General features: G+C 43.7%; 1 protein-coding gene across 7 annotated transcripts in view; it reads right to left on the bottom strand.

Moving 5' to 3' along the window:
• Positions 1-20,005, bottom strand: part of efnb1 (ephrin-B1) — a 103,275-nt gene that overhangs the window by 17,193 nt on the left and 66,077 nt on the right. For all 7 annotated transcript variants that reach the window (XM_008419611.2, XM_008419610.2, XM_008419612.2 and 4 more), the window contains one exon: positions 369-461. In XM_008419611.2, coding sequence (XP_008417833.1) covers positions 369-461 — 93 coding nt within the window. The remainder of the gene's footprint in view (positions 1-368; positions 462-20,005) is intronic.

Here is a 20,005-nt window from a genome sequence, read left to right as displayed (position 1 = left end):
CACACACACACACACACCTGTTTTTTAAAACATTTTCAGGGTTAAAATGGAAATCAAACAAGAAAATTTGTTGAAAGTATTTCTTTAACATCAAAAGCATGTCAATTTCACTATTTTATTAACATTTAAACATGATATAGAGGTCGGTAACAATTCTGAAAGGAAAATTGGAGAAACCCTGCTGGCGAGTGTTTTACACAGAACAGCTCTACAGTTCCAGAGATCGCGTCTCGTCGGACGCTGCTGGCGGACAAAGTCACGGCAGGCACACACGGCGTTAAATGGAAATGTCACACCAAAGTGAAACATGGCTTCAAGGCAGCAGCGCTTTTCTTTGTGTTCTACATGTGAGGTGAGCGCACATTTACCTTGCCCGACTTTCATGATGACTTTCATGGCTCGGCTCTTGCACACGCCTCCCTCGCGGTTCTCCAGGCCCTCGATCGTGCCATTGGAGGTTGCTGGAGGGCGGAGGTGGGAGAGGAGGGAGGGAGGAAGCAGGACGAAGAGCAGGGTGGAGGGAAGAAAGAAGGCAGAAGAGAAAGGAGATGGTGACACATTGGTTAATGAGCACGTCCATAACGCACAGAACTAATCAATATTTACGACAAGCTCTGATTAGCTGTTCCAGTGATTAGCAGTTCTCACCCTCAATCAGTGGCCAGCGCCTCTCAACGCCAACTCTCATTAACATAAGATAGTGAAGTCAAACGAAAAGGAACAACATTACAGTCCACCGAGGTGGCGAAGAGGAACTCGGTTAGACCTCAAACAGTGTGTGCAAGTTTGTGTGTGTGTTTTCTGTTTGCGCATAGTTTAGCAGTGAGGCACGGCTACCAAAGCTCCAGCTGCCTGCCAAGTCCTTCGAGCAGCTAACTCCCTCTGGGCCACATGTGTCACCACTTGCTGGTAGTGCAGCGAGCTAAATACCTCGCTCAAAGTTCTTGCTGCATCCATTTCTAAATTAGTGCACGGACACGTGGAGTGTCTCCGCTCGTTTCAAAGCCCGGGTCTGATCCGGCTGAGGAAGGAGAGTTTAGGGGTCCGGAGTTGTTTATCCAATGTCATGGTCTCTTCACGCGCCGTGACACAATTGGCTGTCTATTTCCAGGCCCATGATAATGACCCGGGGAGACAGAGTGTGACTCCAACCTTAGCACTGAGCAGTTAAGCACGAGGTTGTATATGTGTGTGTGCGTTGGGACATGAGACGATGGCTCTAAGTTTGGAATTCCCCAAATGATCTCCATGACCGCTTACTCTGCTCTTTTCCTTCCTCTCAATTGCTTTTGTTTCTCTTCCTCGCCTTATCCATCTAGGTCTCAAATTATTCCACTTTTTATATATACATATCTAATGTCTGCCTCTCCTCCTCCCTTTCCGTCCCTCTTAACTCAATAACCATCTCCCAGGGTGATTGCTTCAGATGGCACCCTCATTACGATGACATTGTCTTGGAGAGGATTCTTATCTAATGACAGCACAAAGAGAAGCAAACTTGGCTACTGGGCAGAGGAAGGAGGGGAGGGGATGCGGGTCCAAACAATGCCCGACAAACACTGGAATTCTTACTGGCATAGCTGAATCAATGTTTCTACATGCGATTACTTGCTATAAACTCCTGTATCAAGCTGTTGAAATGTGGCTCCGCAGCTATGGAAAACAAAGGCTCATCTAGTTGATTCATGTCCTGTCATTTCTAAGTGTTATTAATGCTGACATTTTGTCACCTCCCCCCCATCCCGAGGGATTCCAGCTTTTTTACTTCAGAGAAATTGAACAAAACGAAATAATGAACAGCACTAATATTGTGTTACGCTATCAGATGGCGCTCGGCCTCTAAATTACGAGGGCAAGCACAACATTTTGCTAGCGTAGCTGGAGTGCGTGATAATTTGTGAGGCTCGCTGTGATAACATCTTGTCAGGAGCTCTTTGGCGAAATCAACCAAACCCTCATCGGCCCCCCTTAAATTCTGGTGTAGACTCAACACAGCTGAGCGAAGCGGACACTGAAATATACAGGAGGGGCCGGGACAACTAAGTGCCGTGCATGAACAGAACAACATTTCAAATTTACGTGCAGCATTAATGTGAACGAGCGCTCCAGGCTTAGGGAGCCTGGTGAGTTATCTACGTCCTGTAATCTATAAAAGCTGCAGCGTTATTTCTTTAAACTAAATGTTAAGTAGTTTTACCTAAACAATACATCAAACTAAATTTGTTGGATGAGATTTGGTATGTCGGTAAGATTTTAAACAGCTGTGACTCACTAAAGTGTTTTATCTGAATGAGCATTAAAAGACAGCTTCAGTTTTTTTATTTTATTTACAATAAAAATTTAACCTAAAGCGGGATGTTCATCACAAAAACTGACACAGTTTTCACGTTTTAACAGACATTACCAGGAAATTTAGCTTTACTGTGAAAAATTTGAGTCAAGTGAAAAGTGTTTCAAGAGTTTACTTGGAACCTGAACCCTTCAGGACCACAAAAACTCAAACATTTATTCTACATTTTCTTTTCTTCATACTTATTTAATTCTGGAAAATCACATTATCAAATCCCATACTTCCACAAACTTTGTAGGAACTTTTGTCAAATAAAACATACAGACAATCTGGATATATGTTTATTCAAATACAAATTCTAACAACAGTTTTGGCTTGATCCTAATAATGCCTAGACTTTTGAAAAGAAAACCATTATTAATTATATCAAAGAATTGTCCCTTTAAATGTAGYAAACAACTCCGCTCATACTACGACTTCTAGCCACTATTGTGAAGAATGAAATGTTATTAAAATGGAAACTTTTCTTTTAGGTTAAAAAGCATTTGTTTGTGTATCAAATCAGTTGTTTTTGTGTTTTTATTTCTTAAAAATATTAAACTATTAGGTTGGTTTAAAATTTTATAGAAATAGTAAATCAAAAACTTTTTCTTGGACAAAAAGTTTGATGTTGGTTGTAAATATGACATAAAGCAAGTAAATGAAAAACAACATGAGTGTGATAATGAGTGTGTTTACCATATGTTAATACTACCATCCACCACAGCAAAATAAAAAAAATAAAATAACCAACAGACTACCGGTAGCATCTATACTTCTTTTTCAGTAAAAGTCCTCAAAAGTCTACAAAAACTGTTCAAAAAAGTTAATACAAAATTAGTATGAAATTTGTTAATAAAAGTCTTAAGATGAAGATGTTGAAGATGTTTTTTTTATTTGATCCCTTTCAATGCCCAGTGTATACATAAAAATAATGTTGAGCCTCACGGTAGTAAAGTTGCTAGTTGTTCTACTAAAAAAGGTACGTTTTCTCCAGGTACTCCAACTTTCTGTCATCTTCCCTAAAACCCGGTCAGATACTCACTCCAAGTTGTAGGGGTGTGTGTGACTCACTGGCGTCCAGGGTTACCGCTCCATAGTATACACAAACTGCGTATATTCAACACAAATGTCGGACTATTAGAAATTACATAATTCGTTCTTTGTGTACAACTGTAATACCCACTCTGATGAACGTAGCACTCCTGCAATAAATCCACTCCACACAGACTACAGTGCCCAAAATGCTAAAAGTTACCATGTTGGAGGTACAGATGAGAAATACAGCCATCAGGGTTTTTACGAATATTGTTTGAATCACATAATTTTCAAATGACATGCAGCCCAAGTCCTGAATGTAACCACTGAAGCTGGGGTAACAGGTATAAGGCAAGAGTTGAAAATGGAGAGAAGGAAATTCTTCTTTAGTAATCTAAGTTATCAGTAAGTCTTCACATTTGTTTATTATTATTATTATTATTATTATTATTATTATTATTCTGGCCTGAATCTAGGTTGTTTTTATTCCAGCAGTTCTCAGAGTGTAACCAAGGAGCCGTGACTTGTTTAACACGATCGTCCAATGACGGAGAGGTGAACTGGCCTGCCCCCGGTTGTGATAGACCGGGTGCTGATACAAGCACTATAACCTGATCTGTGATTTTACACCCAGTTTCCTCTCCTCTTTCCATTTTTCCCCAGTTTCCAGGGGAAAGTTACACCAGAAAAAAAAAAAAGAAGTAGAACCTCTTTGAAGCTCAAGCTCAAAGGCGTTGAATAATCTCACTAAGAGTGAATTTTATATCCACTCAGGGAGAGCAAATCTTCTCAGTGTTAACTTACTCCTGTCGTCTAAATTAACCATTCCTTCAGGCTGGCTGAATGGGGCCTCTGCATCGCTGATGTGGCATAATGATAAGTTGGCCCTTTGAGGCTCCTGTTTAGCCCAGCGACTGAAAGGGAGCTGGATTTATAAAGATGATCGCTTCACATGTTGTTTGCATTCAGACCATGTACAACGTCACATAATTCAAGCCATTACTGTACCGCTGGAACTTCATAATCTGATTAACTGTGTCCGATCATAACCACATTTCCTTCTGCGAATCCATCTTTTAAGCACTGCTCAAGATGGAAATCAACTGCAGGAACCAACTGTTGCGCGCTCTCAAAAAATGCGCTGCAAATCTTCAAACAGACCTGGAGCCTCTGCCTCGGCTGATTTCGGTTTACTCACATCTATCGTGTCAAAAGATCACGCTACAACTGTGCCAGCTACGTTTGTCAAACTCCCTAACCCCACTAGACAACAAGGACGCACTGCCAGATTTTTTATTTATTTATTTTTTTGGTATTTTAATCTAAAAGCCTCTCACTCTATCTTCTCTTCCTCTCGTTCAATTTTTCCCTCGTCTCTTTCTCTCTCTTGCTCCCTCTCGTTTCATCCCCRAGCGCTGACGTTAATCCAAATCTGGATTTCCAGATATTAAAAGGCTAACAGTCATGTCGCGTTTTGGAGGGAGGAAAGTGGGGAATTGGGTCTTCCTGTGTGTCTCGGCAGAGATAAAAACACAAGGGAGGGATGAAGGAATGACAGGACGAAGAACAAAGACAGGACCGGTCCGCCGCTAATGATTGAGTGGAACAAACTCAGCGGTCCAGAATACCCAAAAGAAGTGGTCATTGCATGAAGGAATGCTGCGTTTTTGAAAGAAAGCGGCTGGCTCCATAAGAGGGGGTTTGTGTGATTTAAGACCCTCTTTGTGGGTGTGGATCGTTGGCCACAGAGTGACTAGTGGGAGAACAAAAGATCTACAGCTGCTGAAGTCATAAGAGAAACCAGGTGCCAAATGTTGATGTTGGGAAATATCTAAAGTACAACGACGTGAGCCAAGAGCAAAGCTCCTGTTCCAGCTCTACATATGTTCTTCTACTGTATTTTTGCCTACAAGAAAACATATTAAAGGAGGTTGTTTTAAAGTAAAGTTATGTTGAAACGTTGTAAGTAAATGATATCTTACCTGCAGTAGTTAACTCGAACAGAATAAATTCAGATTCATTGGTAGTGGAGCCTGAAGCCAGCGGCTTTAAACCCCGTGAGCAAAGTTTCAAAAGATGATGATGCCTTTCTTCTAATTAATGTGAAAAAGTGCAAGAAAAGCCAAAAGTGAAAATTCTGCTGCATAAAGACATCTACAGATGTCTAAATCTGGCTGAAAAGGGGGGTGGGGTTGCTCCACTGTGCAAACTGGTTTTAAACATCTTTGTTCAGGCTAAATTTAGACGTGTGGGCTAAAAAGAAGTGAAATTTTCAGCATAATTTTCAGGGTTAAATAAAGGCATCCTAAAAAAAAAAAACGCACCGATTTTAATGTTTGGTGGGAAGTCTGACAGGAGAAAAAAACAAACTTCCACACCCTTAAAGCAACTCCAGGCTTAAACGTAGCTGTTTATGCGAACTCTGTTCTGCTAGTTCTTTGGTCTACATCAGAGTTCATGCAAGAATTCACACCTCCCCAAATGAATCAGACTTTCCAGACAATCGAACTACAGTTTGAACAAAGTGGCCTAAGCAAGGGAAGTGCGAACGAACGGACCTTTTGTCTTGGTCCAATCCAAACTAGTAGTTAGCTTTAGTCTTTGCAACACACCAGTTTGAATTTATGATTAGTAACAATACAAAAAGAGTTGCCTCTTCAACAGAGGACGATGAAAATCCTAGAAATTTCCCTTTTAAAATTCATATACGAGTGGAGACCTAAACAATCGACTAAAAGAACCCAGATTTCACAAGGACATTTGGGGTGGAGAGCAAGGACTGCTCCCCAAGGTGCTCTGGGGAGAGGAGTGGGAGACGTGTTGCGGGATACCGGCGCTGAGTGGTCCAGACAACACATGCTAAGGCTAGAGTGTGGTGCAGCGGTCTATATTTATTCTCAGGTCTGCTAAATGAGGTCACTCAGGTGGTCCTGCTGAATACATCTCCCCCAACCCGCCCCATATCCATCATGAATCATCTACTGCTTATTATTCCTGTTTGGCCCAGGAGAAGTGGGGAGGAGGCGTGTGGGGAGGGGAAGCTTTCACACAGAGCAATAGGCTCAGTGTGGAGCTAGCCGCAGCGTGCACGTTTGCGTGCGCAACATCTGCCCAGAGCACAAGCGCAGGGATGGATACAGCCCATGTGACAGACAGAGAGCAGGTTGTTTAATGAGAATGTGGATGAGAGGTGACATTCATTGGCTGCCTCTCACCCACAGCATTCAGAGTCCCACTCAGACGAGCAAAGGCAGGGAAAACGGTAGGCGCGGTAACCACCACCAATAATGTCTACATTTCCCCCCCAAAAAGAGAAATGGGAGATAAATACATAAGCGGGCAACAACCACCATCGGATCACTCTCGGTTAGCGTCAAGACGGGAAGAAGAAAACACCGCCGCCGCGCAGAGCCGCTTCATCGCATTTTTCGAGCAAACCAGGGCACCAAAACGACACACTCCATTCCAGTTAGCGTGTTTACGTATCAAACAGAGCATTGCAATAAAAATGTCCATTTTTCAGAGCTGCGATTTCCCTATCTGGGTTTTTGTTTACATTAGTCGGGCAGAACTGAAGTGCTGAGAAGCAAAAGAGAGCCTATTTGCACAAAATATTTCACTCCTGAACGAGCACAGGGAGGGTTAGATTAGGTTTATGTGCCTGATTCCAGAGATAACCCTCCCCGGCAGACATGGCGCGCGAATAGGGGAAGCACGCACACGCACACACACACACACATGTGGACAAAAAAACACATACAGACCGGGGTTGACAGACTGGAATAATACTGGGGGGATCTGGATGTTTGCACTTTGAACCTTTTCTAATCCTGAGTATTAGGGCATGGCTAAAGCCTGATTATAGTGGAATGAAATGGATCTAAATAGATGTCCCAGCCCATCACACTTCCATTTCTTTTGTCCCAGAAATAGGAATGGAAATCAGTAATCAACCTTCCAGCCCTCCCGCTCGCCGTCTCTCTCCCACATAGCCTCGTCTGTAGGTTTGGCATCATCCAAGAAGATTCGCTTAGACTTTTTTCTTTTTTTATCATCTCAGTTGAGTCGAGCGCTCTCGGCTTGGCTGATGTTTTTTTTCCTCTCCTCTCTGCCTCATGCTTCTCTGTCGTAATAGAACCTGGCAGACAATATAAAATTGTCACAGCTTCAACGCTTGACAAGCAAATTTTTTATGCTATTTTGTGTATCCAATATTGAATTTGGGTCAGAACAAATGTGGTTTTGAGTAATGAGGGTGGACACAGCTGATTTTCTCATCTCTCTCTGCTGCCTTTTCTTTTGATGGGGGTCACTTAAAGCTTCGCCACGCGGTACCTCTGATGTTACCGCGTGCCGTCTGCTCCCAGGAGCCGCTTGGCCGCGGTGTAACAGTAAGCAGGGTAAGGGGTCAAGGTTTGTGGCGCTTAGCTSCCCGGCGTGAATGCAACTGYTGCTCTGCTCCCCTGCGTCTCTCCACAGCCAGAGGGGGAGCTCCTCTCCCACATCCCGATTAGTCTGCTCCCTCTCTCTCTCTCACGCGCATGCACGCACACACACACGCACGCACGTATGCACGCACACGCATGCACATACACACACACACACACACCGGCTCACATTTTGTCTCGTTACAAACGTCATTGCATTTCGAAAGGCATTTTTCAACGATAAAGAGGATAATTCCTACATGGATGTATGTTTGGGATTGGATTAATAGGTTATTTTAACATTTTTCTCTGCAGACACCCCCCCCCCTCTTTACTCTGATATCTCGAAATAAAAACAAGCATCAGCCCCAACTGTGTGTACTTTCATCTCATTGTAACCGCATCGCTTCTGTGGAAGGGATTTTGTTAGGGAATAGTAGTGAGCAAACGGCATCGTGAAGAACAAGGAACACAGCAAACAGCAAGGGGAGGATGTTTTAGAGGTCAGGTTAAAAAACAATATCCCAAAATATATTACACAGCACTGCTTACTCGATTAAGCAAAAAAAGAGAGTATGGAGCAGCTGTAGCCACCCAAACTGACAGGTTAGGACAGGGTGTCCAAACTTTTTGTCTCTTGGGCCAAAATTGTGGAGTCGAGAGGACAGGAGGGCCAGAAAAATGTCACAAATTTAATAAACACTTGTACGATGATGTTTTGTTTTTGTTTTGTTTTTTTAAACTGACCTGATGATGTAACAGTTTAATTAAACAAATGAAACAGTCTGATTTTTCTGTCATTGTTGGAAGGAAATGTGTAAACTATTATTGAGCCAAAACTTGAGGCTTTTCTTTATTTCATTTTTTTTCTCTTTTTTTTTTTGCAGATTTACCTTATTAAAAGAAACATTTGTCAGGTGTTTATTAAAATGTAGTCAGCTCGGAGCAGTATAAGCGGGACTTGGGGCTCTGTAATCTTTACAGAGGGCTACTAATCTTTTTGCATTCTTTTGCAAGGACAAAATGTATCCAGCCCCAAACACAGAGTCTATTTGAGTCTATTTCTAGGACCATCTTTCGTCTGCAGTCGCACCTGTAAGATAGCTTCAGTCAGAACAGATTCTCAGCTGGATCACTGAGGAAGGGGCCACACTTTGGACACCACTTTAAGCAAAGTAGTCAGGACCTTGCTGTCTGTCCTATACATCAAAAATAATAAATATGTAAGCCTGGAAACTAACGTTAGACATCAACCTGAACACTCCGTTCCGATGGTGATAGATGGTGGGGGGAAGCATCATGCTATGGGGATACTCTTACCAGAAGGCGATCCTGGAAGTCAGGCAGTCAGTGTGTAATGGGGTGGTTTAGATTTAATTATATTCACATTCAATAATGTCCCAGTCAAAGTCCACACATCAGTGATCCAGCTGAGAATCTGTTCTACCTGTAAGGTAGCTTCAGTCAGAACGAAAGATGATCCTAGAAATAGACTCAAAAAATGTGACTTCTGTTATTAAAGAAATTCTTTTAACAGCACAAATAATTATCCTCGTCCTAGCAATTACATTAAAGGATATTTTGTGTTGTTTTATCACATGAAGTCCTGGTAAATTGTAATGTGATTATAACATTAACAAATGTCAGGTATACTGGTTTTTCACACTTTTGCAAGAAACTCCAGTCCAGAGAAGTCAGCAGACACCAACATGAGCGTGCAGACAAACAAATACACGTTCACACACACGCATGCACACGCACACGCGAGGCTGCCTGCATCGCCAGAAGATCAGGCAGGACTTAAAAGCTCCTCCAGCAGCAAAATTACAGGGTACATCTAAATCCTCCCAGCAGAAAGCACTATGCTATAGCRCAGGGTGGGGTGAGGGGAGGGGGTGAGGTAAAATAGAGGTGTGTGTTTTTTTCTGCACGCGTGCATGCATGTGTGGATGTATGTTAGCGAGGTAAAAGTGGGGCTTGTGTGTGGGGCGCAGGGCGAGGGAGGCCAAAAGAAGATGCAGATGCATGAGATTATTTTTTTTTTTCTTCTCCAGAAAAAAGTGCAGGAATGGCAGATGAGTGAGACCTGATCTGTCTGATGTGTGCTGGCATAACTGCATGTGTGTGCGTGTGTGTATGCACATAGGACAGTCGTGCGTGCATATGCCTGCGAGGGGAATATGGAAGGAGGTGATGAAGTGAGGGGTTGAGGGGAGGAGGGACCGCCGAGCTGAGTTTGGAAAGAGGAGGTGGGAGGTGATCGCTCTCTGTTTAAGTGGAGGAAGCATATGTGCTTTGGATTGCATGCACGTGTGCGTGAGTGTGTGTGAGTGTGTGTGTATGCCAGCTTTCTTCTCTCACTTACACTCAGAATTTCTCTTAAACGCTCCATTAGACTCCTTTAAATGTGTGTACTTTGGATTCTGTGTACATCTGAATAACTCTGCTGAAAGTTGCGATGTGTGGGCATGTGCACTTATCGCGTGTGCATGGCCTGCAAAATGTGTGAGCGACTAAAAAACGATGTGTCTATATGCTCACAAATATTCATGAACAAATTCGTTCTCCTTTTGTTTTTGTTTTTTTTTTACTGTGGATTTGCTTGGATGTGTGTGGTCCATGGACATCAGTCAAGAAAGCAGCCCCGCATTGCCAAGCAAAAGGCTTGGGCATTAAGGCCCTGCACAGCCAGCACCACCACTGGGCTGGTGCTTCAAGTCTACTTATGACAGCTTTTAACCTCTGCAGAGGACCTGTCAGCAGCTCCCAAAGTGTCTTTGTGTGTAGCTCAAAGACAAGGAGTGTCTGTGCCAGCCTCCCAATCTGCAGTCAGAGAGAGAGAGTGATTTGGCATCTCTCTCTCTCTCTCTCTCTCTCTCTCTCTCTGTGGGTGTCTGTTGTGTCACCTCCACATTGGATCCAGCGGGGACAGAGCTTTTACCTTTCCACTCTCCATTTCCTTATCCCTCAACAGACCGCAAACCACGAGTCTCCCATGAGGAAGCACAAACGTTTTCCCCGCGCACTGGGTTTGGACGATATCTTCAAGAGACTTTTCTTTTTTTTTTTAAGATCTTGAGAGGTTACATATGTGTGCCGAATCTCACAAACCTCGATCAAAGCAGGAGCTGGAGCTGACTGTCTGAAATCTCCTGGAGGATACGTTTGACCACAGCCGCAAAGATTTCACGTTTAAGTTCCCTGTTGTTGTTGGATTGATGTCCAGAGATGTCCAACGTAGAGCAGACCCAATGACCCAGTGCCTGTTATTAGACTAGAGCTTCACTAGTTGAAACTGTGTGGTAATAATAACATCAAAAGCCACAGCTACACCCTATTATGCCGTCATAGTTTTGTTTAGCAACATCAGCTTATCTATCGCCTGACAGTTTTACGCTGATATGGACAAAAAGGGTCAAAGAGCGCTGTCTATGAGTAAAACGTGCCACTCTGACTTATAAGTGATGTCACTTTTTTTTCCATGTTGTTTTTGATTACCACCAACTGGGATAAATTTAACAATGAATAGTTGATTTTTTTTTTTTGCGTCATTTTTTGTTTTATCGCAAATATTAAGCGTTTGAGGTCTGGCCCCGCCCACTTCCTTTAAGCTGTTACATCAAATGTCAAAATGGCAGCTTTGACCCAAAAWRGCCGACTTCGTTTTGGGTTTAGGACAAACTTCTAACCTGCAGAACAACATCAAAGTTCAGATTCAGATTATGTCTCAATGTGCAACTAATTTTACAGCAAATCACCATAAAAACAACAAAATCACCAACATACCAACAATTAATATTTAGCTAGAAGTGGTTTGATGATTTGTTTTACACAAATAAGTGGTTGCCAGCCCCAATATGTGAGCAGAGTGTTTTTTGTTGTTGTGAATATTCAAGGTTTTAAAAATCAGTACATCTGACTTAGAAGAAACCTAACACTTTTAACTTTCTGCTGTCATCATCAGCTCCAGAGCACAAGTAATGGATGGAGGTTTAAAGCACGATTGCCCTCGAGTGTAAATGCTCTATTTAAGTGAAGAACAATGTCAAGCAAGCAATGGATCATGAAAATGCAAACCCTGAATCATTTAGTAAACTGCATCTGGAATATTGTGTATTCAGAGGAACAGAAATGGGGACAGAAAAAGTGGGAGGGAGAAAAAAAAAAGTCATTACCATACATAAAGTCAAAATGATGATTGTGGCCCGACATGGCCAACAATCTGTTGGGTTTAGGGCATACCTCCAATAATTACTTTGTCCGTCTTGATGAGTTCTGCATGTGTACCAAATTTTATAGCTTCATGTGCCACGTCCAAGGTGGTGAAGTTTATGGGCGAGCAATTAAAACCCTTCTTTTTTTTTTTTTTCTACCTGCATCAACACAAATAAATTTCTTACTCTTTGAGCAGTCAAAACTTTCTAGGAGTTTTTGAGAGAATAGCTAGGCTTAAAAAAAAACAAGTAACTTCATCTAACTTAGGAAGAGACCAAATAAATTACACCCGCAGTTCACAAGCCCCAAAACCGCTTTTGCTGCTCTCAACTAATTAAAGTTGCAAGAAACCTTGGCGGTACTTCGCCCTGCGTCGTTATGGGCAATACTACGTCAACAAGTTAGCACCCAGGTTCACTGGGGACGTTGTCAATCAGAGGCACATAAAAACACATACTCTTACAAGTGCCCGTTGACATTGCATCATTTGGTGAACAGAAGCTGACATGTTGTGTTGAGAGGAATAAGTTCAAGAGAAACTGGGTCAGACAGAGGGGGAAAAAAAATGCATTTCACTTCTCCGTTGCCGTGAGCTAAATACGGGTGTAAAATGTCAAAATGGTGGTTTCCAGCTTTCTGTTGGGTTTAGGGCGTACCTCCAAGAGACTTTCTTGTGCATCTTGAAGAGTTCTGCATGTGTACCGTTTTTCGCAACTCCACATGAAGTCAGTCCGAGACGCTCCAGTCCTAGCTGACGATGTGGAGCGATTTTTACGTCCAAAGTTGAGAGAATTTCTGGGTATGTTCCAGCCTCCTAACAGACGATTCATTTGACGTAGGAAGAAAAAAATTGAATAAAGAAAAAAAGCACTCCAATGCATTCACATCCTTGCTCACAATAAAGTGGAAGACAATGTCCTGCATGATGCAGTCAAAGCACACACACACGCACACTCCAGCACAGACAAGTAAACACGTACATACACACATGGYGTGGGCCGTGTGTCGGATCAGTTGGAGATAAAGGATGCAGAATAACAGGGGGACCTTGGGGAGCAGAGCAAGTCATCTGTCTCAAACATGAACAGACTGAGCGCGCTCCAACATGACATGATGTGGACAGACTCATTTTAAAGCACATCGCTTCCTGAGTCTCTCTCCAGTGACTCCTGCTCAGCCCTGCCTTTACCTAATCACTCACACATCCACTGAGCACTCACACACACACACACACACTCACACACACGCTCACACATACAAATGCAAGCGTGGCCTGCTCGAGGTGTGCAAGCGCTCCTCTCGGCTGAAACCCACACGACCTGACAGGTGTACACCGAGGGAGTGCAGAGTTTTGAAAGCAGTCGATTGGTGCATTAAAACTCTGTAACCTGTTGGGGGTGGCGGAGGGGTGTGAGGAGTTACCGCTGGTAATGCTTTAAGCTGATGCAAATAGTTTTCAAAAATATGCGACGCAACGCCAGCACCCAAAGCTATTCCAATATTAATTCCAGAACCATAACGACCGCCTGTAAAATTAAAGCCTGCGAAGACTGAACCGCTGCCGATGTGGAACGTTTTTAGAAGGCAGTTTCRAACTTTACCAGCTATTTTAGCTGTAACGTAGTCCGTTGTGTGGAGAGTTTTGCCAGTAGCCCACACAGTCCTCCCTAATGACAGAGTAGCTAATTGGCAGTAATGGCTCTTTTCACCGATATCATCGAGCTGCAGCCCCGGAAAAACCCCAACAGTTTAGTGCAAATCACTTGCAGGCTAAAAACTGGGAAAGAAGCCTGAGGAAGTGACAGCAGCAGGCTTCTTTTCCCTCACATCAGCCAGTAGTTTGGCTGAAAAGGAGGAAGCGCTGTTTTAATCATACAATAACTTCAGAAGCGCGTTGTTTTTCTTTGTTCGCTGTAAACGTCGCTCCTCATTTATTAGATCGTTATTGTTTTGCTTTTTTAAAAGCGGCGCTGCCGACTTCAGCGCACAAGCATTAACACCCCTTAAACGCACAAAACAAACAGGTGAACAAACACTTCTAGAGTGACACACACACACACATACAGAGTTACTCCTGTAGTCCCCCTCTCTAATACTGCATCATTTGACAAACAGCAGCTGAAATGTTGCGTGTTGAGAGGAGTAAGTCAAGGAGAAACTGGGTCAGAGAGAGAGAGTCGAAAAGAGAGAGAGAGAGGAAAAAAATGGCATTTCACCTTCTGATTGGTGCAAGTTAAAGGTTAGGGGAAGATGCAACACATGCTGAGGCGCAGACGCACCCACAAACACAAGCTCAAAAAGCTAAAGGTTAATATTGTTCATGTGGGAGTTGCTGCGTCGCTGTTTGTCTCGCTTACAACCATTATGTATGTGTGCACAAGGCTTGTTTTCGGCTAACAATGTGTGCAGTTAACCAGGAGCACACAGTTTCATCCTTGTTAAAACAAGGGGTGGGGAATCTCTGCATTAGTGTTTCATTAATCCCATCTTGCTTCTTTTTTTTTCTTCTTTCTTCTCTCTTGTCACAGCAACAGTGGGCAAGATGCCCACTATTCCCTTTATTTATTTTTTTCAAACAACCGCCCATTAATCTGCATCGACAATCAGTCAACATGACTTTTAAACCTGCACTCCAGCTTCGACTTTCATCCCCGCTCCAGCCGATCCATCCTCATTTGTTAGAAGGATCTTTGGWTGAGTTGACTGATGGCCTTCTGTCGCTTATATCAAATWWAAAAAATCCATYCAGCAGGTTTTGTCGTACACGGTGTCCTGCGAGAGCATTTATAGCAGTTGAAGTTTTTCACAGGCTTCCCTGTGTTTCACTGGGATTGCAGTGTGACAAAGTAGTAAATCATTTTAAGGACGAGACAGATTATTGGGTTTTAAACCTTTTTTTTTTTTTTTTTGAAACACGTGCACTGAAAAGTGTCGTCTATTTGTATGCGATTTCAGTAATTGCAGCTTTATTTTGGAGGGGGAAATGTTTCTGCTGTGCACAGATACAGACTAGCCTTAGCCACTTAGCCTTTCTCTGCTAAACAGCTCCAAGGTCGATTGGTGTGGATGCAGATTGTCTGTGAATATCAATCTCAAGTCCCAGGCCAGGGCTTAATTAATTACACTTTAGCTAATGTTTATCCAATTGTCTCTTGCGAACACCAGCAGCTCTTGATTCTTCTGTATTTATGTCTGTCCATTTCTCTAGTTTTTCCTTGACAAGCTTACCAGTATCTATTGGAAGAAAAAACATCCCCACACCATGATGCCACCGACACCCTGGCTTCGCTCTTGACATGGTATGCTGGGGTTAATATGTTTTGCAAGTTTTATGCTTATTGCATAAAATCTGCAAAAGTTCAATTTGGGTGTCATCTGCTTGCCTCAACACATCATGACCACAGAAAAGGGGGAAAAAAAAGTTAGCCCTGCTCTGGATTGGATAAAATGTGTGAAATGCCCCTATTGGAAAAAAATAAAAAGAACCACTTTGGAATCCCACTTTCATAAAAGTAAAATCGGTCTGCTCTCAGAAACTTTAAACATCATGAAAAACTTGCATCCATTTTCATTCTATTATACTAATTATATGTCCTTCAGAGGAAAGCTTGGGGCCGCTGAACAACTTCATGTTTCTGATGATCTGCAGAGAGAGGGCTTCGTCAAAATGCAGTTTAAAAAAAAWAAATTTTTTATAGTATGCCATTATGGTAGGAGATAATTAGTAAGTCACTCATGTTCGACGGAAAACTACCGTTGTCCCTCTTGTTTGCACCACTATTAAGTAAATGAGGGGTGCAGGCACCATGTAGTTAGCCTAAAATGTCTATTTCAACTGACATTTAACCTTCACTGTAAAGCAAAGTGCCTGCTAACAAAGAGTACAGCTTCTATTATCCTATTACATTGCCCCCTTTGTGAATGCCTTTGTATGAAGCTTAGCAAATGATAAATCCYGGTAGCTATTTCCTAAGTATTGGTGGGTGGCACTGACATCGTCAGGTTACACATGTGCAAAAATCAGCTGACAGATGTACACAGAAGGCCTCTTTAGCRAGCTTGCTACTCAGCGGGAGGCTCATTGAAGTTTTCGTCTTGCTTCGTTTGCACTGATAATCGCGCGAGGTGAACCCCGGTTCACTCGCTAACTCCCAGCTGTTGATTAAAAAAAAAATCAAAAACCGACCCACCTCCATCCATCCATCCTAACTCATCTTTTTTTTTTTCTTTTTTTTTTTCTACCGGCCTTTCTTGTGGCTGTCGAGAGGAAAGGTGATTTGGAACTCTGGACTCCAGAGAGGAGTCGATCCACCTACAGAGCGGCGAGCCACAAATCAGCGCGATAAAAGAACCGCTGGGATGGATCGGAATGTGTTGAGATAGCGGTGGCATGTCAAAGGGCACGAGGGCTCTGAAAACCTCARCTGACTGAGGAGGTAATTTGCGAGTGAACTCCCTCCTGAGGGAAACCAGAGCCGAGGAATTGGAACAAATCAACAAGCCTGAACGGTGGCAGACGAAGTATCTGGAGCTCCGCGCCTTTCCTGCCGCTACATGTAAAATATGATCAGAAAGGTGGGAGGGAGGCGGGTGGGGTTTTGCATTTGCGCAAATGTTTTAAGATGATTTAGTGCGCGCGCGCCGAGTCCATCCATCGTCCACAACGAGAGCGGCTTCATTTTCACTGACCTTTTCAATCCGGCCTCCAGAGGAGAGTTATGACAACTGAGCCGGCCTTGTGTTGCGCGGCACACAATAACACACATTAGCGACGGCGAAACAAACAAACAAACAAACAAACCAACAAACGATAACTCCTGCTGCAGACTCGCTGGGCTTCCCATCTCAAACAGGTGATGCAAAGCAAAATGGGACGAGCCGTTCGAAAAGGCGAGGGGAGAGGCTTGTGCGGTGGAGTGGATGCAATGCTCTCTGCTGAACTTTTTCAACCAAACACGTAAGTGAATGAGGGGGGAGAAAGGATATTAGCGAAATCCTGACAATCTGAGTGATGGAAAACAGTCGATGGCAATCAATGACATTTATGCCTGCAGTATCCCATGAACAAATAGCCGCCTAATTGCCTGAGCACTAGATTAGAGCAGAGAGCGCCTGTAAAGGGACAGAGGGTGTACTTGTTTACTTGTTATGGAGGAGAAAGAGTTGATGTCAGCCCATCTGTTGTCCACTGAATCAAAATCTGCAAAAAAAAAAAGAAAAAAAGAAAAAAGAACGACAAACAAATAAAGGATAGGTGTGTGGGCGCACACGTGTCCCTTGCGCATGGTTTGATTATTTATTTTTGGACGTGGACGCCTGTGTGCGCCCAAACCCCCTTTGAGGGGAGTTTCTTTGGTACCTGCTAACATGTTAGGGTAGCTGACTGGAGCCAACATCGTTTCCGGTCAGAGCAGCCCTAATGCACAGTGACACACATGTACACAGACACATGTTGACACGGAGGCGGATATGAAAAAAAAAAAAAAGTTGTGGGGGATACGAGGGGAAAGTTGTGGGGGATACGAGGGGATCCAAAGGGAGGGGTGCAATGAAGCTAATGTGCAAAGCTCCAGAGATTCCCACACGGCGGTGAGGCTTCTCCAGYCCTGACACGCAGGAAGCAGGGAAAGAGAAGCTCTCCCTCCACTCTGGTACTCGCCAAAATCCCAATCAGAGAGCAGAAGTGGACCGCAGAGAAAAAGGGCCGCTGATTGCGTCCTAATGCGCACAAAGCCCGCACATCCACGCGTGTGCACTCGCACACTGATTGCGTCCCAACCAGCCCAGCCCGGGTGTTTTCGGGCCGCTCCTCTCTCCTCGCCTCTTATATCACTTACATGGTAAACCTGCGCTGATCGAGGATCAGTGTTTTTTTTGGCACAAGATGGTAAAAAAAAAAAAAAAAACGAGTTCAGGAGCTTAACCTCCCCTCTTGGAGAGAGAGAGAGGAGAGAGAGGATCCGGACGCTCTGTTCTCTAACCGACCCAACCCAAACACAAATAAACAGCTACAGGAGGAAAATGTCTGGCAGACTCGGAACAATTTCCTGAAGGATCCGTCACAGTGGAGCGAAGAGACGGGAGGAGGAGGCGGACGGAGACGGGAGGAGGAGAGGAAACTAGGTGGTAGGGAGTAGGTTGGTTTTTAGATCATGTCGTTGTTTTGTCTTCTACGGTTTGAAGTCGTCCTGTTGAGACACGAGGCCTATCCAACGCAACGCCATGCCTCCCCCATTCGATGCTGCGCACTGCTGCTCAGTCGGCTGAAGAACAACACTAAAGGAGTGCCGCTATTCCAAACGCCGTTTCAACACAATTGGCAAGCAACGGCGGGCAGCCGACTGCAGGCTCTGTTCAAGCGAGCTCCATCTGACAGACAAGAGAGCTGTGGTTTGAGCTCAGCTATTGGCCGGATAAGAAGTACGCTGAGAATATGTGTTTTTGGCAGAAACCGAAGGGGAACAACCTCAAGATGTCTCGGATTGAAATGGAAAACTGCATGAGTAGATTGTTTGAGATTATGGGCTGCATTGTTTAATTTTGTACTCTTGTGTTCTGGCATTCCTAGGAAACAATACAATCCTCAAAACTCCCTGGTTGGAGAGTTGAAGAGCCCAAGACTCACCCTCTCTCTCTCTCTCTCTTTCTGCTGAACACTGGCTGGTAATTGGCTGAAAGAAGGTTTCCTGCACTGATACGGGGCTGGGTGATCAGTCAACAACAATATATATTATGATAGAAACGTGATCAATGTAAACAGAAAGTACTTCAGGTACAATGTTCAAGAATTTCATTAAACTCAGATCCAGAACYGCACAGCATTCTGGGAGACATAGGAAGGGGAGGAAAGGCTTTAGCCGCTCAACTTCTCACAGCCAGCTACGTGAGGCTGGTGGCGTCAACTACCTCACTCACTCTTTGGTTACCTAGCAACAACCTGTTGAGTACCTTGTTTTGTGTGAATGAGTACAATGGCTCGAGAGGAAACTGTAGATAACACAGGAATCAGTTTGGCTGTATTTCAGCTAATTAATAATGATCAAAATCGACTGTTACATCAGCCACATCGTCCAGCCCTACACTCAATTCAGCTTTTTCACATTATTTCTCCACAGACCGCCATGGTGTGAAAAGACTCATTAACGTGTTATACTTGTGGTAATCTACAATAGGAGCTCAACTACAACTAAAGCAGGTATTTCGTCTATATTTTTTGCCAAAGTCCATATCTCAAGACCTCTCATTATGGAGTTTATGTGTTATAAATGAGTTCTCTTCGGGTGCTCTGGCATTCCCCACAGTCCAAAAATATGCAGGTTTGGCTAATTGGTCTCTCTAAATTGTCCGAAGGAGGGAGTGTGTGTATGCGTGGCTGCGTCTTGGTGTTGCTCTGTGAAGCACTGGCGGCCTGCCCGGGGTGTACCCGGCTTAGAATGACCCTGCAAGGGTAAATGAGTGTACAGAAAAGATGGATAGATGGACAGATGGGATAATTGTTGCTTTTTTTTTTATTTTGCTGCGTTATCCATTTTGGTTTTTGAGTTAACACCATGATGCTATAAAACCCTGGTGTCCTGGCTCTGGCCTAACGGGGAGGAAGACGAAGCTGCAGGAAGAAAAATTAGGCGAGACAGAGGAGTGGGAAAAGAGTTAGCAAAATGCAAGTCCTGAATACTGAACCGCGGCATCGCTGTGGGCCCGAACTACACGGCACATATTTATTTAAAGACGCGTTTCCTCCCCGCATCCATCCATCACGTGCGCGCAAGCTGCACCTGTGGGACTGCTGACTGAAAAGATCCCGTACTCAGCCCAGCCGTGCCTCTCTTAAAGGTGCGCTAACGAATGCACAGTGCTTACGGCAGCTCCTATTAATGCCAGCAATTCTGCGGAGCCAGGATGAGTGAGGCTAAATTATGTGTTGTTGTTTTTCTTTTTTTATGTGTGCATCTCTTTGCATGCTTCTGTGAGCATATGAGTGTGTGTGTGTGTGTGT

Source organism: Poecilia reticulata, linkage group LG10, assembly GCF_000633615.1.
Source record: "Poecilia reticulata strain Guanapo linkage group LG10, Guppy_female_1.0+MT, whole genome shotgun sequence".
NCBI lineage: Eukaryota > Metazoa > Chordata > Actinopteri > Cyprinodontiformes > Poeciliidae > Poecilia > Poecilia reticulata.
Note: the sequence above shows the minus strand (reverse complement) of the source record. Positions and strands in the feature narration are given on the sequence as shown.